Source organism: Notolepis coatsorum (genome assembly GCF_963971535.1).
Source record: "Notolepis coatsorum genome assembly, chromosome: 2".
Classification (NCBI taxonomy): Eukaryota; Metazoa; Chordata; class Actinopteri; order Aulopiformes; family Paralepididae; genus Notolepis; species Notolepis coatsorum.
Genome location: NC_140166.1, coordinates 183,673,191 through 183,690,086, shown reverse-complemented (window position 1 = coordinate 183,690,086; position 16,896 = coordinate 183,673,191). Strand labels below are relative to the sequence as shown.

At 44.4% G+C, this 16,896-nt stretch overlaps 1 protein-coding gene across 1 annotated transcript in view; it reads left to right on the top strand.

Moving 5' to 3' along the window:
* Window positions 1-16,896, top strand: part of suco (SUN domain containing ossification factor) — a 38,314-nt gene that overhangs the window by 8,268 nt on the left and 13,150 nt on the right. The window contains exons 2-10 of the mRNA XM_084307346.1: window positions 245-375; window positions 581-648; window positions 946-1,053; window positions 1,181-1,286; window positions 3,073-3,093; window positions 4,129-4,184; window positions 7,922-8,013; window positions 8,150-8,215; window positions 10,239-10,322. Of these exons, the coding sequence (XP_084163472.1) occupies window positions 245-375; window positions 581-648; window positions 946-1,053; window positions 1,181-1,286; window positions 3,073-3,093; window positions 4,129-4,184; window positions 7,922-8,013; window positions 8,150-8,215; window positions 10,239-10,322 (732 nt within the window). The remainder of the gene's footprint in view (window positions 1-244; window positions 376-580; window positions 649-945; window positions 1,054-1,180; window positions 1,287-3,072; window positions 3,094-4,128; window positions 4,185-7,921; window positions 8,014-8,149; window positions 8,216-10,238; window positions 10,323-16,896) is intronic.

Below are 16,896 nucleotides of genomic sequence, written 5' to 3'. Positions count from 1 at the left end.
TGAGCCGTACTGTATTTTACCCATTCTGCAATCTGTTAAATAAAGTATTCATTCATTCATTCATTCATTCATTCATTCATTCATTCATTCATTCATTCATTCATTCATTCATTCATTCATTCATTCATTCAGCTTGAAATACAAAAATGTCATTACCTGCATTGCCCCTGTATTGTTGTGTATTCGACAAATAAAGAACTTGAACTTAAATAACTTGAACTTGAACCCTGCTTCTCTTGTCCAGGTCAGCAGTCTCTTCATACCTCAACCAACGGCAGCCCCCACCCAGTGAAGAAGGTCCAGAAAAACTTCAAGAATAACTACGCCTCCGTGGAGTGTGGCGCCAAGATTCTCTCTGCTAACAGTGAGGCCAAGGTAACACACACGCACACACACACATTTACTTGTGAAACTGATGAATGAAGCCATTGTGAATACAGTGTAATGCTAATATTTCGAAGGCTTTCTCTGACACTGGCCGCCTAAACATGCAGAGGTATTTGCCTTTTCATCCCTCCTCCTGAATGCCTTTCTCCATCACCCACTGACCCTTTCTCATCCCTCTCATTCCTTTCTCCAGAGTACGTCAGCTATTCTCATGGAGAACATGGACCTTTACATGCTAAACCCCTGCAGCAACAAAATCTGGTGAGTCACGCATGCACGCACGCACACACACACACACACACATTCCAGGATGTATCGGGACATGTCTGTGCTGACGCAGCCTGAGTAGATATTAGTAGTCACTAGCTTCAAGGAAGATTGCACAAGAAGAGGAAACGTGGCCACTTTTCCCGGAAGAGACAGGTTTCATACATGGATTTCAGGAAGGCACCAATGACATTGTGCAATTGCCCCCCCCCCCCCCCCCCTCTTTCTCATCTCTGTTTCTGTCTCTCTGTCTCTCTGTCTCTCTCTCTCTCTCTCTCTCTCTCTCTCTAGGTTTGTAATAGAGCTCTGTGAGCCCATCCAGGTGAAGCAGTTGGATATTGCTAACTTTGAACTATTCTCATCTACACCTCAAGACTTCCTCGTCTCCATCAGTGACAGGTATACCCAGTCTCTATCCAACACACACACACACACACACACACACACACACACACACACACACACACACACACACACACACACACACACACACACTCTCTCTCAACAAAAGATTCTCTCCCCTCAGGTATCCTACCAATAAGTGGGTGAAGCTGGGTACATTCCACGGCCGTGACGAGCGCACCGTCCAGAGCTTCCCATTGGACGAGCAGCTCTATGCCAAATATGTGAAGGTACCACTTCCTTTCTATCAGCAGAGTAGAGCACTAGTATGTGGAGGAGAGGGAGGGTAAATATAGCACTTTGTTTGGTCTTCATTTGAACCCATACAATACATGAATTATTCACTCACTCACACACTCACGCACTGTGACATAGGTTGAGCTATGTTGTGTACTAAGCTGGGTGCCCTCATGACTTCATGGTAAGTTGACCATGCCATCAACATGAGACAGGGGACTGTTGTAACTCTCTGTGTGTGTGTGTGTGTGTGTGTGTGTGCATCAGTGACAGATCTGGGTTTGTCAGGACTAAGGAAGGGTTAACAATGATCCAACACATTCAGGAGATTATTGCGTTAAGGAAATGGGATCGTTTTCCTCAACAAGACCATATTATATACATGTATTTTCTGCATTCATCCGTTATGATCCTTCTTCCTCTATGGTATTATGCTTTAGTTAGCTCTCTCTCCTTCCTCTTCCATTGCTTTAGTGTTTACCGCTCTGTGTTCAGAATGGTAGTTTGATACGGCAGCCAGGTCACAATCCTTCTCACCTGGTAAATGTGTCTTTTCATGTGGGTTTTGATTTGGTCCAATATGTTCTCTTGCTAAATGATGGGATTTTATGACACAAGCCCTTGTGTGACTAGCAAGGCCTGCCGGGGCGAGCAGCTTGGTGGGGTTGGCGTTAAGAGAATGAGTACAGTGGTGTAAACCTGTTATGTCTTGTTCTGATGTCTCTTGTCTGTCCAGTCGTCGTCTGTCTGTGTCTGTCCTTGTGCTTGTCTTTTAACCCTCTGAGAGCTGCAGCTACCCATTTTTATTTATTTATTTTCTCGAGGGGGCGGGGGGGGGGGGGGGGCTTTAGGGGGAATACAAGGTCAATGTGGATATCACATATAAGTGTTCTACACCATCTGGAAGCTGTGAACCTGACGAGTGTTTTCTGATGCAGCTTAGCACCGTGCCAAGTTTTTCATGGTCATAAATTATGTTTTGATTTGTGCCTATTCAAATTTTGAAAGTGTACAAGGGCTGGGGACTCTGTGGCTATTTCCAAGCTCAATTATGTATAATGAATTGCTTCAGCATGTTTTGAGCCCCTGAAGACTCTGCATATTCATACTGTGATTTAGTATCAATAACCTTTCTGCAAGAAAATGTTTTTCTTTTTTTTTGCACTAAATGACTCAGGAAACCGACGGTACATCTAGACAAACCATACACCTTCCTGTTAGCCCAGATCTCTAGTTTATGGGTGTACGGTTTCATGGTGCTGTGAATAACAGAGAGGGCACGATAGATCATTTCATACAGTGAGGTCACATAAAATAAAATAAAATAAATAAATATATATATATAGAGTTACTGTGACCCACATCATCATACATGAATGCATTTGTGCCCTTTGGAATAAATTCCAATTGCATAAACCGGGCGTGGATGTAAAGGTGAGAGGCTTGCGGTTCCATTCAGCCCATTCACATTCTATAACTATCTTGTGCTGCTACAGCTTCTGAACCATGGTCAAGTCTTGTCGGTCTTGGAGGGTTAAACTGCTCATAGAAAAACAACAAAAAGCAACGACAACAAAATTTGCCCAAACTGTAAACTGATGCTTGACTTGCTTGTGGCATGAATCAACCTTTTTACTGATTTCTTTCTCTTTTTTCTCTCACTCTCTCTTTCTCTCTCTCTCTCTCTCTCTCTCTCTCTCTCTCTCTCTCTCTCTCTCTCTCTCTCTCTCTCTCTCTCTCTCTCTCTCTCTCTCTCTCTCTCTCGTCTTCTTGCATCAGATGTTCATCAAGTACATAAAGGTTAGCACCCTTCTCTCTTGGTTAGCTCTTAAGATGTGCAGTGATGATCACATGTTGTATTCAATGGGGGAGTGTTGGTGGCAGAGCAAAGATATCGTTTAATGCATGTGGAAATACATTTCACTAGCAGCCAGTAGAGCACACATAAAATTACACTGTCAACCGCAGAATGGGACCTATCTCAAACCATGCCCTCTCCTCTTGATGAACTCTGTCCGAGTTGTGATTGGAGGATCAAGAAAAGAGGGTGGGTTTGAGGTACGTCATATTAAATGGATAGAAAGGGCCTTTCCTATTCGATCATGGTGATTTCCTTTTGGTACACCTAAGATGGCTGCCATAGAATGTTTATAGTCAAGTTAGACCGCGCTCACAAGTTCTCACACTGGGTGCTGCAATCCCATAAAGTTCAGTATATCAAAAAGCAGGGTAGCCGGATCAGCACTCTCAGGTTCAATGTTTTTAATGGCAGCCTGAATAGATAGCAGACATGTTTCGGACAATGTACTTCTTCAGTGATATGGCTAGCCATATGATCAGCCACATGATCAGCCATATCACTGAAGAAGGACATTGTCCGAAACATGTCTGCTATCTATTCAGGCTGCCATTAAAAACATTGAACCTGAGAGTGCTGATCCGGCTACCCTGCTTTTTGATATACTGCCATAGAATGTTGTCATGGAAACGAACAGTGTAGGACATGTAGACACGACTGCCTCTGGGTTTTGTCTTCACCCTGGAAACACATCATGACAACAAACCATGACAACATTATCAAACTATACTTCTATGGCCGCCATCATAAATGTACCACCAAAATTCCAAGTACTGTATGTAGGTTTGAATGGGGAATGGCCACTCTACCAATTTAATTTCTATGCTGTTGACACTTGGCAATTCCACTAGTATTAATTCACCCAATTTTGATAAAGTAATGTGTTTGTGTCTAAATAACACATGGCTGAATTGATCACTTTCCCAGCTTCTGAATGATGCTTCAGTTTGAACCGTTCCCTCTTTGTTCCTGTGCAGGTGGAGCTCCTCTCGCACTTTGGATCAGAACACTTCTGCCCCCTCAGTCTCATCAGGTAAGAGAGGAGCCTGAGCCCAGAACCATGTCTGCACCCAGAACCATGTCTCCACCCAGAACCATGTCTCCACCCAGAACCATGTCTCCACCCAGAACCATATCTGCACCCAGAACCATGTCTCCACCCAGAACCATGTCTCCACCCACAGCCATGTCTGCACTCTGCACCCACAGCCATGTCTGCACCGAGAACCATGTCTCCACCCAGAACCATGTCTGCACTCTGCACCCACAGCCATGTCTGCACCCAGAACCATGGGTGCCGTTTCACTAGATCAGTGCCTTCCAGCCCATTTTAGCAGTCAATGCTTAAAAAGAATATTTTACACATTGCCCTGATTTCTGATATTCAGTCTTGTCATCAATAACGTCTGTGCACCCCGGTCTTCCAAAGACATGTAGGTCTGGATTAAGCTCAGACAGATATCTGTATGTGCCTTTTAAAAACATAGTTGTTGGAATCCGTGTTTGGATTGGTAATACGATGATAATAGGTCCTCAATAGTTTTTAACTACAATATCAGGTTGACTCAGACATTGCGTGTCTGATGCCATGAACTTGACGTCTGGACCAATCACAGTACACCTATGTCCCTCGTGGTTCCCCTGGGCTGGGAGAGTACCTTCCCTGAATTAGGAGCTAAGAAAAAGTCCCTCAACACACAGTTCCTGCAGCACGGACACTAAACAGAGGAGTAGTTCCTCCAATAGTACTACACTATACTAGAATTATGAAAAATGACCTCCGGTTCCGAAAGCGGCATTCTATAAGGGGTGTGCTGTAGGTCCGGAGAATTTCCAGGAAATGCTTTGTTGTTGTGGAGCTCAGCCAGACTTGACTTGGCTCTAGGCTGGAGATACTGGAGACTTGTTTCCTGGAAGGCAGAACACGCTCAATGCTCCCCTCAGTTTCTGCAATCCCACACTTTTACATGCTAGCACAAACACACTCACAAATATACTTCCTCTCGCTCGCTCTCTCCTATCTCTCTCCTATCTCTCTTATCTCTCTCCTATCTCTCTCCTATCTCTCTCCTATCTCCTATCTCTCTCCTATCTCTCCTATCTCTCTCTCCCTCCTATCTTTCTCTCCTCTCTTTTTTCTTTTCTCTCTCACACACACTCTTACTCTTTCTTTGCTTTATATCTGTCCTCTCTGTCTACCTCACACACACACACACACACACACACACACACACACACACACACACACACACACACGCACACACTTTTCATTTATTTTCTCTCTCTCACTCTCTCTCTACCTCTCTCTCTCTACCTCTCCCGATACCTCTCTGTGTGGACCTTGGCAGCACACACACCCATCACTCACAGGATCTGGGTTCTGGGGCCCAGACGTGGGGGTTGGCTGTAGTGTACATCAGCCTGTGCCTCGTATAGCGCTCTGCCCCTGCATACTGTTCCTCAGATACACACACCCACACACGCATTCTCAGAGGCCCTGTGTGGCTCCTCCTGACGTGCAGCTGCCCTGCAGGGCTGGACGCCTCCTCGCATGAACCACACTGTGTAGTCGGAGCATCTAGGTTATCTAGGTCAACACAAAGAGAGGAGAGCTGAGCTAAATAGTGTTGTTAAAGGGGCACTTCACCCAAAAAACAATGCAGAGAGTGAATTAGTTTGAATATGGCCACCAGGGATGTCATCGGGGACATTGAATCCTTGTGTTGTGTTAATTCCAGCTCAATTAAATGATAATGTAGCAGTCCCTATAAGGTAACGGTTTTGCTATTTTCTTCATTTATATCATTTCATGGTGCTGTAATTAACACAACACAAGGATTCAATGTCCCCGATGACATCACTGGTGGCCATATTTAAACCCATTCACTCTCAATAACTGTCGGAAACTAAATTAATGTGTGCAAAACTGTGAGATTTTGTGCAAAATAAATCTGCTTTGTCTTTGGTGAAGTGCCCCTTTAATGATTCTGTTGTCCCATACAGTCTTTATCTGGTAGTCGGCATGTTTCAACAAATTTCCGAATTTCCCCAAGGGGATTAATAAAGTTCATCCTTATCCTTATCTACCAACCTATAGAACTCATTCCACTGCAGCCCAGTGATTCTCCTGTTTAGTTGGATGTACTCTTTTACCTCTCACATACACACACACACACACACACACACACACACACACACACACACACACACACACACATACTAGAATTGTTGTCGAGGACTTTAGCATAATGTTTATGAAGAGGTCATAGTACAGAATCTATTGCTGCTATGCTGTGCAGATAAGTCCTTAGAGGGGCTCTCCCAGGGCGGGGACTGGTTTACAGTACATTAGATAATAATGGAGAACACGGTGTCTTCATCTACGTGTTCATCTCATGATGTAAGGGGGCACTAGGCATGTGCATGCATTAGGGGTGTAACGGTACACAAAAACCACGGCTCGGTACATACCTCGGTTTTGAAGTCACGTTTCGGTACGGGTTTTCGGTACAGTGGGGGAAAGTTTTAAGTTTATTTATTTGGCTTTCCATGTTCCACTCAGGGGTGATGCAGTAACTGTTAAGTAGGGCTGTCAATTAATATTCTATATTCAAATTAGTAATCGACTTGTTAAAAAAAAATATATATATAAAAATATATATTAGATTGTGGGCGTGGGGGGCGCCCCAGTGGCGAACCACATAGCGCGCTCAGCCGCGACACGGGTGACCCGGGTTCGATTCCCGAATCCGTCGTTATTTCCCGAATGTCTTCCCCCACTCTGTCTCCCATTTCTCCTCTGTCTCTCCCTACTGGACTGCCCAGTAGTAATAAAGCGATAAAACGCCAAAAAATAAATCTTTAAAAAAAAGATTGTGGGCGTGGGCCTGAATGCACAAATGACGGATAGGAGACACATGACGTCATTGAACTGAATACAACAACAACCGCGACCACCATCCCTCAGGGTAAAATGTTATTGAATAGAGAAAGAAGCGTCATGCAGGTCCCTAATGGTAAATACTACTTCCTCTTTCATGCCAAGGAAAATATATAAATTCATGTTTATCACACTTTGTTTGGAGGCGTGTTGCTGTGTATGGATGTCCATTCTATATGCCCAAAACTCATTAATTTGATCTCCGAGAGACGGCCCCTGCTCAATCTAGCACCAATCCTCCTCACGCACTGAGGGAGAGGGTGTGTGTGTGTGCGTGTGCGCGCTCGCTTTCGCCACACTGAGGCTATGCTAAATTACAGGTAATCTCTGTGTTGTGCGTGGGCTGAACGAACATCCAAGCACAAGTTATATTTTGCGCAAGTTATATTTTGGGAAGGGGTGAACTTGGAGTTTTGAATTAAATTCAGCACGCAAAAAAAAAAGTGCGCATTCCGTTGGTGGATAACGTACCGTTGCATTCGTTCGGTACACAGCACATACTGAACCGAAGGTCCAGTACTGACACGGTTCAGGATATGTGTACCTTTACACCTGTAAGGGACCAAGCAGCCAGACAAGGAGGACACAGTGGTTTTGGCAAAAAATAAGGGTTTTATTTTACCCATTTCAAAAACAGCCAAAGAATAAGGGTTTTATTTACCCATGCAAATACATAATTTAAATATAACATAAATGGTCCAACAACACCCCTAGCATGCATGTGCATTTTGAAAGTGTTGTGATTTAATGATGGAAGCAGATATGTTGTTTTGGATATATACAGTATGTACTCTACTGTATGTAACTGTTTGTGTGTGTGTTCTCTGCAGGGTGTTTGGCACCAGTATGGTGGAGGAGTATGAGGAGATAGCAGACTCCCAGTATCTCTCGGAGAGACTGGACTACCTGGACGAGGACTATGGTAAGATCAGATGATGGCCTGTCTGGTTCTAACTGGTAAAGCCGTCCGTCTTACTTTTTGCCCTCTCTGAATAAGGGCTTATTGAATGAGTTGTTCTTGCAGCCAGTCCTAACACTGGGTGTCTCTTTCTGCTCAGACTACCCACCTGGCTACCAACACCCTGAGGACGAAGCAGCCAAGAACCTCCTGGGCTCAGCTACAAGTAGGAACCACACACACACACAAAATATCGCACACACACAAAATATCGCACACAAATTAACTGGAAGACAACAAAGGCATATTTTAGATAGAGGTGCACTGATAGTGATCTGTAGTGTCGGTATCGGTGCAGATCTGGTTTCTAAGTGGTGGTAAACGGATGGGCAGATGACGCTGCCGTGGGCCTGGAACTGCCATAACAATCCTTTCAGTATCATACAAAACTTGCCCATCGTGGGGAAACATGTGTCTGTATTGTGCGGAGTATCTGAGGTCAGTGAAGATTTTTTAAACCCAAAAGACGTAATCCTTCCTTAGAAATCAATGGCATTGGTGCCCCTCCGAAATAGATGTGATGTGATGCCGCTACTGGTTCATCATTAAGTCCGTCATACCTTACTATATACTGTACGGTGGTGAGTTTATCTGCTGAGCTGGGGTTTAAACTGTATTTCTGTGTATTTCACTGAGACAGAAGACACCGGGGACTTGTTTCCTGGAAGGCCAAAAAAGTGCTCAATGTTCCCTCGTTTCTCCATTTACCACATGGCTTCACATTCGCGCAAAAACACACCCACTAATATGCTGCCTGCCTGCCTCTCTCTCTCTCTCCTTTCTCTCTCTCTCTCTCTCTCTCTCTCTCTCTCTCTCTCTCTCTCTCTCTAATATATATACACACACACACACAGACACACACACAGATACCTCTGTTTCTCTTCATTGAGTAAGGGAGGGACCAGTATGACACAGGGCATGCAGTTTGATTGGCTAAGAAACATCACTCCTTCCCCCCCACACCCACCCACTCTGGGCTCAGTCATAACTCATGGCTTGCCAGAAGAACACAAGCAGAGCCATAGAGTCAGCTTGGCCCTCTGCAGTGAGGCGGGCAGGTGGGCTCAGAGAGGGAAGGAAGGAGGGAGAGAGGAGAGGAAGTGAAGAAAGGAGATCACAGAGAGTCATGGCTAGAGGGCATCCAGATACCTGATGTTCAGTATCGTTGGTTGAACTTAAATCGGTTATCACAATAAAACATTTTCCATCAGTATTTTGGGTAAGAGGTTGGCAGGACGTCTGTAGTGAGCTTAGGGTTAAGGTAAGGGGTTGGCAGGACGTCTGTAGTGAGCTTAGGGTTAAGGTAAGGGGTTGGCAGGACGTCTGTAGTGAGCTTAGGGTTAAGGTAAGGGGTTGGCAGGACGTCTGTAGTGAGCTTTAATAGGGTTAAGGTAAGGGGTTGGCAGGACGTCTGTAGTGAGGTTAAGGTAAGGGGTTGGCAGGACGTCTGTAGTGAGCTTTAATAGGGTTAAGGTAAGGGGTTGGCAGGACGTCTGTAGTGAGGTTAAGGTAAGGGGTTGGCAGGACGTCTGTAGTGAGGTTAAGGTAAGGGGTTGGCAGGACGTCTAGTGAGGTTAAGGTAAGGGGTTGGCAGGACGTCTGTAGTGAGGTTAAGGTAAGGGGTTGGCAGGACGTCTGTAGTGAGGTTAAGGTAAGGGGTTGGCAGGACGTCTGTAGTGAGGTTAAGGTAAGGGGTTGGCAGGACGTCTGTAGTGAGGTTAAGGTAAGGGGTTGGCAGGACGTCTGTAGTGAGGTTAAGGTAAGGGGTTGGGTTCATAAACAACTTTTTACGTGAATATTCTAAAGAGGTGAAGATCTCGTCTAGCCGTGACCATCTGAGAGAGAAGGGCCAAGAGGCCCGTGCAGCTGCATGGTAGAGCCTGGCACCAACACTGCCAGGGGCTCAAACCACACTGAAATAATATGCACTTGTGGTTCTGTAAAACCCTATCAATAAAACAGTCAACCTAACGGCACTATACCCTGCTGTGGTGCGGAGGTATCTGCAGTGTGGTAGAAGGAGGAGAGGAGGAGGTGGTGGAGAGAGGAATGCCAAGGCCTGTTTATAGCTGGCTGTTTGGCCTCAGGCTGCTGCCTGCCTGCATTCTTACCAGACTTACCAGTAAACCTCTGTGTTGTATTATAACAGTGTGTGTGTATGTGTGCCTGTGTGTGCCTCCTACCTGCAGATGCCATCTTGAACATGGTGAACAACATAGCTGCCAATGTGCTGGGGGGCAAGCCCGAGCTGGAGGGAGGAGTCCACAGAGAAGGTACTTGTTTCTCTTTATCCCCCTCGTCCCTCTTCGTCCTCTTCTTTCACCCTATTTCACCTTTTCTCTCCGGTCTTTCTCCCTCGAGGCCAGACACCCACCACACTGCTCATACTGAATGTGTTTTAGTAGCACCAGTTAAATCCACGTTTCGGCACAACGCATTCATATGTTTCCATCGTATCCATTTCAGGTGTACAATCCCACATATGAGATTAAGATATTTCCTTTATTGATCCCCTTGGGGCAATTCGGGCAGCAGCATGGGGGGGGGGGGGGGTACAGGTATGGGCTTGGTAATAGTAGAAGACATAAATATAGGCAATAAAACTGTAGTAAAGATAAAAATAAGCAGTGTAAACAATATAATTTACTCTGAATATAAGAATATGAGCAAGTAAGCAGTGTAATCGAAGGTGCAGATGAGGGTCTGTACTGTATGCCCTATCAGTTATATTATATGTTACAATAAATATGGGCAATAAACACTTCTGAATATATACTATGAGTAAGTAAACTATACACTATACACAGGTGCAGTATACATAAGGTACCCTAACTGGCATGATATACATTATACATTGTAGTCCGTGCAACTACAATTATGAGAACTGAACATTCTAACAACAATGTCCTGGCTACTGACTAATTGAAAACTATAGACTGGTACTATGTCAAACATAGTTGTACCTGAAACGGTTAATTGTTTTACTGATCAATGCTTTGGTAATCAATTCAGACTAGATTTCTGCCACCAAAAAGCTGTTGGAAGTGGGGGCTGAGGTGCGATCACTGCGTCTGTCCTGCGAAATGTGACGCTTCGTACCGTTAACGTTCGTTACGAGCGCTTTGTGTTTTAATGAACGCTGTGGTTTAATTCACGAATGTTGTTCTCCCCCGCAGCCATTTGGTCTCAGTGAGTGCTGTCTTTGCAACGTCTCAGCCAGATCTAATCCTCAGATCTCATCACTTTCGCACACACACAAATGTGTCTCTCTCTCCTGGTGATCAACCATAGAGAACTGAATGTGCTGTACGATGATCATTTAAAAGCCAAAGGAACTCTGGGGTGCGCAAGTCGCAGTGCTGTGCCTAGTTATACATTTTAGTTGTACCACCTCCAGAAATGGTTGCACAACGAAAGCTCTAGAGCCCTGCTGCTACTATCAGTCAGAAGCCAGGAGCAGTTTCCTAGTTTCCAGCCGAGTCTCTCTCTCTCTCAGTTGGTCTCCCACAGCGGGGTATTTTAATCATGCCACACTGTCAACATGGAGAGTCTCTGTTGGCAGGGATTTGCGGGCCAGACATCTCTAAACAGTACGTTCAGATAAGCTCCAGAAGTGGACGTCTGTTGCTATGAATGAATGAATGAAAACTTTATTAACGGATTGCAGAATGGGTACAGTACAGTACAGTACAGCTCAATACATACAATTGTTAAGGGGATGCAGACCAGAGAAAGACTTTCGTCTTGTTTACATCAGGGTCTCCCATTTTCAAATCATTGGAGGTGGTTGGGTGGGGGGGGGGGGGGGGGGGTGGGGGGGTTGGGGGGACACACTGTATCACTGTACAAGCAAAACTGTACATTGGAATATTGACAAGACCATACTTGGTAATTTACTGTACATTGGAGGGGGTTGTGTTAGGACATTTATTTACATGGGCCAGTTTCGAATTGCAGTCTCCCGTAGGTCTTTTTTTAGAGTGTTTTTGAAAGTGGGTAGTGATTCACATTCCTTTACAGCTTTGGGTAGGGCGTTCCACATTGATGTGGCATAATTGCGAAACGTGTTTAGTCCCTTGTTTGAGCCGAATATGGGTTTAACATGATTTGTGGAGCTCCCTCTGGTGTTGTGATCGTGGTATTCACTGACCTTTGGGAAGTATTTTGACATGTACATGGGTACCTTGGTCGTGTAGTGTATCTTGTAGACCAGGCCCATTGCAAGTTGCTGTACTCTGTCGTCTACTCTAAGCCATCCTAGGTTGTCAAAGTGGGCAGGGGTGAGGTGGGTTCTAGGAGTAAGGTCAAGCAGTAGTCCGACCAGTTTGTTTTGAGATGTTTGTAATTTTGTTTTTAGCGAGCATAGTCGTAGTACCCTTGAATGAGTGGTCCTGCCAGAGTCTTCAGGGTATTCTTGTTTACCCGTGAGGAGATCCGGTACAAGAATCGAGTTCGTTTGTTGACTTTTTTTATTACATTGGATGCCATTTTGTCACAGGAAAGATTTGCCTCTAGGATGGAACCCAGGTAGGTAATATCTTCTTTCCTTGTGACAATATTGTCACCCACTGTAACTGAGAAGCCGTCGGTCTTGCGGAGTTTGTTATTTGAACCGAAGAGAATGGACTGTTTTGCCCATGTGTAGTGATAGTTTGTTATCAGCGAGCCATATGCAGATTTTGCCTAGTTCTGAGCTGAGGGTTTTTTCAACCTGTAACTTGTTCTTGTCAGAGACCAGCAGGGCTGAGTCGTCCGCAAACAGGAACAAGTTGCAGTCACAAGCTGACGACATGTCATTTGCATAAATTAGGAACAGTAGCGGACCTAGTATGCTTCCTTGTGGAACACCACAGCTTACTGTGAGGGGGGGGGATAGGGTACCGTTTACCTCCACCATCTGCTCTCTCCCCTCCAGGTAGGATTGCATCCAGCTCACTGATTGACAAGCTAAAAGCAATTGGTTTTGATAGTCTATCAGAATGGTGTGATTGACAGTGTCGAAGGCCTTTTGTAGGTCCAGCACGACCATGCCGCATTGCCGCAGTATTTGCCCGCGTCCACCTCTTGTTTGATGTGGTCGTTTAAATAGAGAAGGCATGTGTCAGTGGAGTGGGATCTTCTGAAGCCAGATTGGAATTCGTAGATTAGATTTTTTTCCGCAAGGTATTTTTCGACCTGTTCGTATACAATTTTTTCCATGACTTTCGAGATGGAGGTAAGGATAGAAACAGGGCGGTAGTTGCCTGGGTCTAATTTACTGCCTTTTTTGTGCAGGGGTGTTACTCTCGCAATTTTGAAGTCCTTGGGGACGTGTCCCTGTTTTATGGAGAGGTTTATTATGTGTGTGATGACTGGGGTGATGGCGGCTGCTGAGTCTCTGAGGAATTTGGAGGGGATGTTGTCATGGCCAGTGGCCTTGTTAGGTTGGAGGGCGCTCAGTTTTTTTAGTACCTCATCTGTGGTTACCATTTCCAGTTTGAAGTTGTCTTTGTGGACCCCTAGGTTCTTGTAGTATACTACTATGTGTTCTACCCCATAATGCCCTGAGTGGGAGGGTAGTTTGTTTACCAGTGTTGTGGCTATGTTTGTGAAGAAACTGTTTAAGTAATTGGCTACATCCAGCTTGTCTGTGATGAGCGTGATCCGTCTTTATGTTTATGTTTGAGAATCTGGTTTTAAGTTTTTTACTGCAGCCTAGTTGGTTATTGAGTAATTTCCAAAGTTCACGTGGTTTGTTTTTGTTTTCCTCGGTTTTGTCGTTGATGATTTTTTTTATTTTTTGCTGTTTTGATCATGGAGTTTACGTAATTTCTTAGTCTGTTTCTTTCTAGTTTGAGTTCAGTCAAATACAGGCTATAATACAGGCGAAACAGTTGGTATAAGCATGTACATATACGTGTAATAAAACACCAATAAGTATATGCAATAGCTCAGTCCTGAGTTAGACTGTGCCTGTTGACCAAATTCCAATACAGTGTTGAGCCAGCTGTGTTTGTTGACAGACTCGGTTCCAAACTAAATAGCCAATCTAAGTGATCAAACACAGTAATAATTATGTTGCTTGTACAAGGTACTGGATACACTCTCTCTCGCTCCCTCTCTCGCTCCCTCTCTCGCTCCCTCTCTCGCTCCCTCTCGCTCCCTCTTGCTCCCTCTCTCCCTCCCTCCGTCTATCTCTCTCACTTTCGCTTACTTGCTCTCTTTCTCTCTCTTTCGTTTGCTCTCTCTTTCCACCAGTGCCCAGCACGCATTTATATTCACACTGCTAACAACATTTGGCCATATGCGACCCAGACCACCTCCGAATGTGGTCTGAGTGATCAGATCTCAGATCAGATCCCAGTGCGTTCACACACCTGGAATTCGAGTTGGTCAGTTGGCGTCAGACCACTGAGATCTGATTTTAATGCCAGGTGTGAACAGGGCCTACTCACATGCTGTCTTCTTCCAATCAGAGCACGGATTAGCACTACCCTGCCCACACTGATGCACTGGAAAAACTCTGGTGCAAGGACTTGATGATGTGTGATAGAGAGGAGACCTGTGAATCCACTATATCTATATCGTTATCTCGATCTTAGCTTGATGGATCGAAGCACAGACAAACACACATGGACACAGCAGCAACGTTACGAATTTCCCTCGGGATGAATAAAGTATTTCTATTCTATTCTGTTATAGTGTTGTCACGATACTGGAATTTCGACTTCGATACGATACCTTGAAAAGTATCGATATTATCGATATTTTCGATAAAAAAAAAAAAAAAAAAAATATATATATATATATATATATTTTTTTAACAAATTTTGCTTTTGTTGCTGGTTGATTCTCCTCAGCTTCTCTCTGGTACTATAAGAGAAGATAAATATAACACTTTTAAAACCCTTTGTTTATCTTTAGATCACACATTTAAAAATAACTGTTTATCTCACTTCAATAATTTTTATTGCAGAAAATGGTTTTTTCTCAAGCAGACAGATGTAAACACTGTAATCTGTGTTGCATGTACCTGACAAACTGAACTGTTATTACAGTCATATTCCGACTTAACTGAATGCACATGTGTGTGTGTGGACTACTGTACTATTACAGGTATTGAAATGAACAATGCAACTTCCTTAAAAAAAAAAAAAAAAAAAAATTATGAATAATTAAATATCGATATTTCGGGAAATGAGTATCGAAACCGTTTTAAATATTCAGAATCGATATGTATCGATTTTTCGATATTTTTGACAACACTATTCTGTTATAATGTTACTAATTGTTAGAAGCTCATAAATCATTAACGATAGTTCCCTGTAGGTAACGTTATTGCTAGCTTTTAGAATCCTTTTTCATTTTTTTTATCTTTTTTTCCCCCTTCTTTTTCCGTTTTTCTCCCCTCCCAATGTTAGTCGTTATGCCAATTCCCAATCCCCCTCCTGGTCGTTGCGCACTCTACCCCCTACCGTCGTTCCGGGAGGGCGGAGACTATCGCATGCTTCCTCCGATGTGTAGCCAGCCCACCGCTTCTTTTCACCTGGCAGCGCGGACTCTCACTGGGAGAGTGTAACGTGTGGAAGGTCACACTACCTCTCCCAGATCCTCCCCTTGCTGTGCAGGCGCCCCGACCGAACTGTAGGAGTCGTTGTTTACAACGACCAGGACCCACCCTCGCCGGCTTCCCACCCGCTAACACTGCCAATTGTTAGTATGGACGGTCGGCCAAGCCGGAGGCACCACAGCTGGATTCGATCCCACTGTCTCTGTGGTGGTAGACAGACGCTTAGTCCGCTGCGCAGCCTGCGCTACCCGGCCGCCCACTTAGAATCCTTTTAACACTAATGTCAGCCCATTATCAGGATTTCCGGCACATTAGCAAATGAAACCCAAACGTTGGCTATCTTATAAATATCAAATCAATTGCTTTGCAACAGTAGTAGATTGTCAAGAGTTTACTGGGTTACCTCCCCCCCAATATAAATGTGCATTATGCTTTATTGTAACTGTGGGTTACTGTCGAGGACAAATTGCTATGCGCTAAATGCTTTAAATAACTTCCGCTGGTTAAAGGGTACATTAGGGGAGGAGAGTGAAGCTATAAAAGTGTTGCCTTCTTGGAAAGCTTTGGCCAGTGTGTACATTTCAGAGTTCTGTACACAGTAAAAGCCTTAAACAGCGTCGTAGATTTTCTAACTGTGGCTCAGCCTTTCTTTCTTTTTTTTCTTCTGCTTCCTCTTATAGCAAACCAGTCCTTTTATTCAATCTATCTTGTCCCTGTTGCCTATCCAATCCACGTCAAACACAACCTAAAGGACTGGTTCATCTACCTTGAGCAATCAATTCTGAACATTTCAAAGTGGACTTCCACACTACAAGCAGCTTCAGTTGTGATCGGTTTAACTTGAGTCACCCTTGCTGGTGTCTCCAGCCATGCAGTCTATATATAATATAGGGGCTTCAGCTTGGGGCTCATGCTCTGCATAGTTTTAACTGGTTGACTGACGATTTCAGTTCCTCCCCCTGTCTCTCTTCTGTCATGTGTGCGTGCGCTCACACACACACGGATGCATTATGTGTGCATACACACACACACACACAGATGCACATATATATGTGCGCGTGTGCACACACAGCTTTACATTTCCTTCTCTTCCTCTTTTCTCTTTGTCTCTGACTGCTGGCCTATTGTGTCAGATTGAACCCAACGTCTCTTCTTCCACGTATTGTTTAGATTAGCTGGGGCTCTGAAACTGGGTCAGTACAGTTTTAAGTGCAAACACATGCATAGCATATGTAGACTAAAGCTGTGTGCATGAGTGAGTGTTTCTGTGCCCTCTTGTGCCTCGCTGTGTCTTCTCT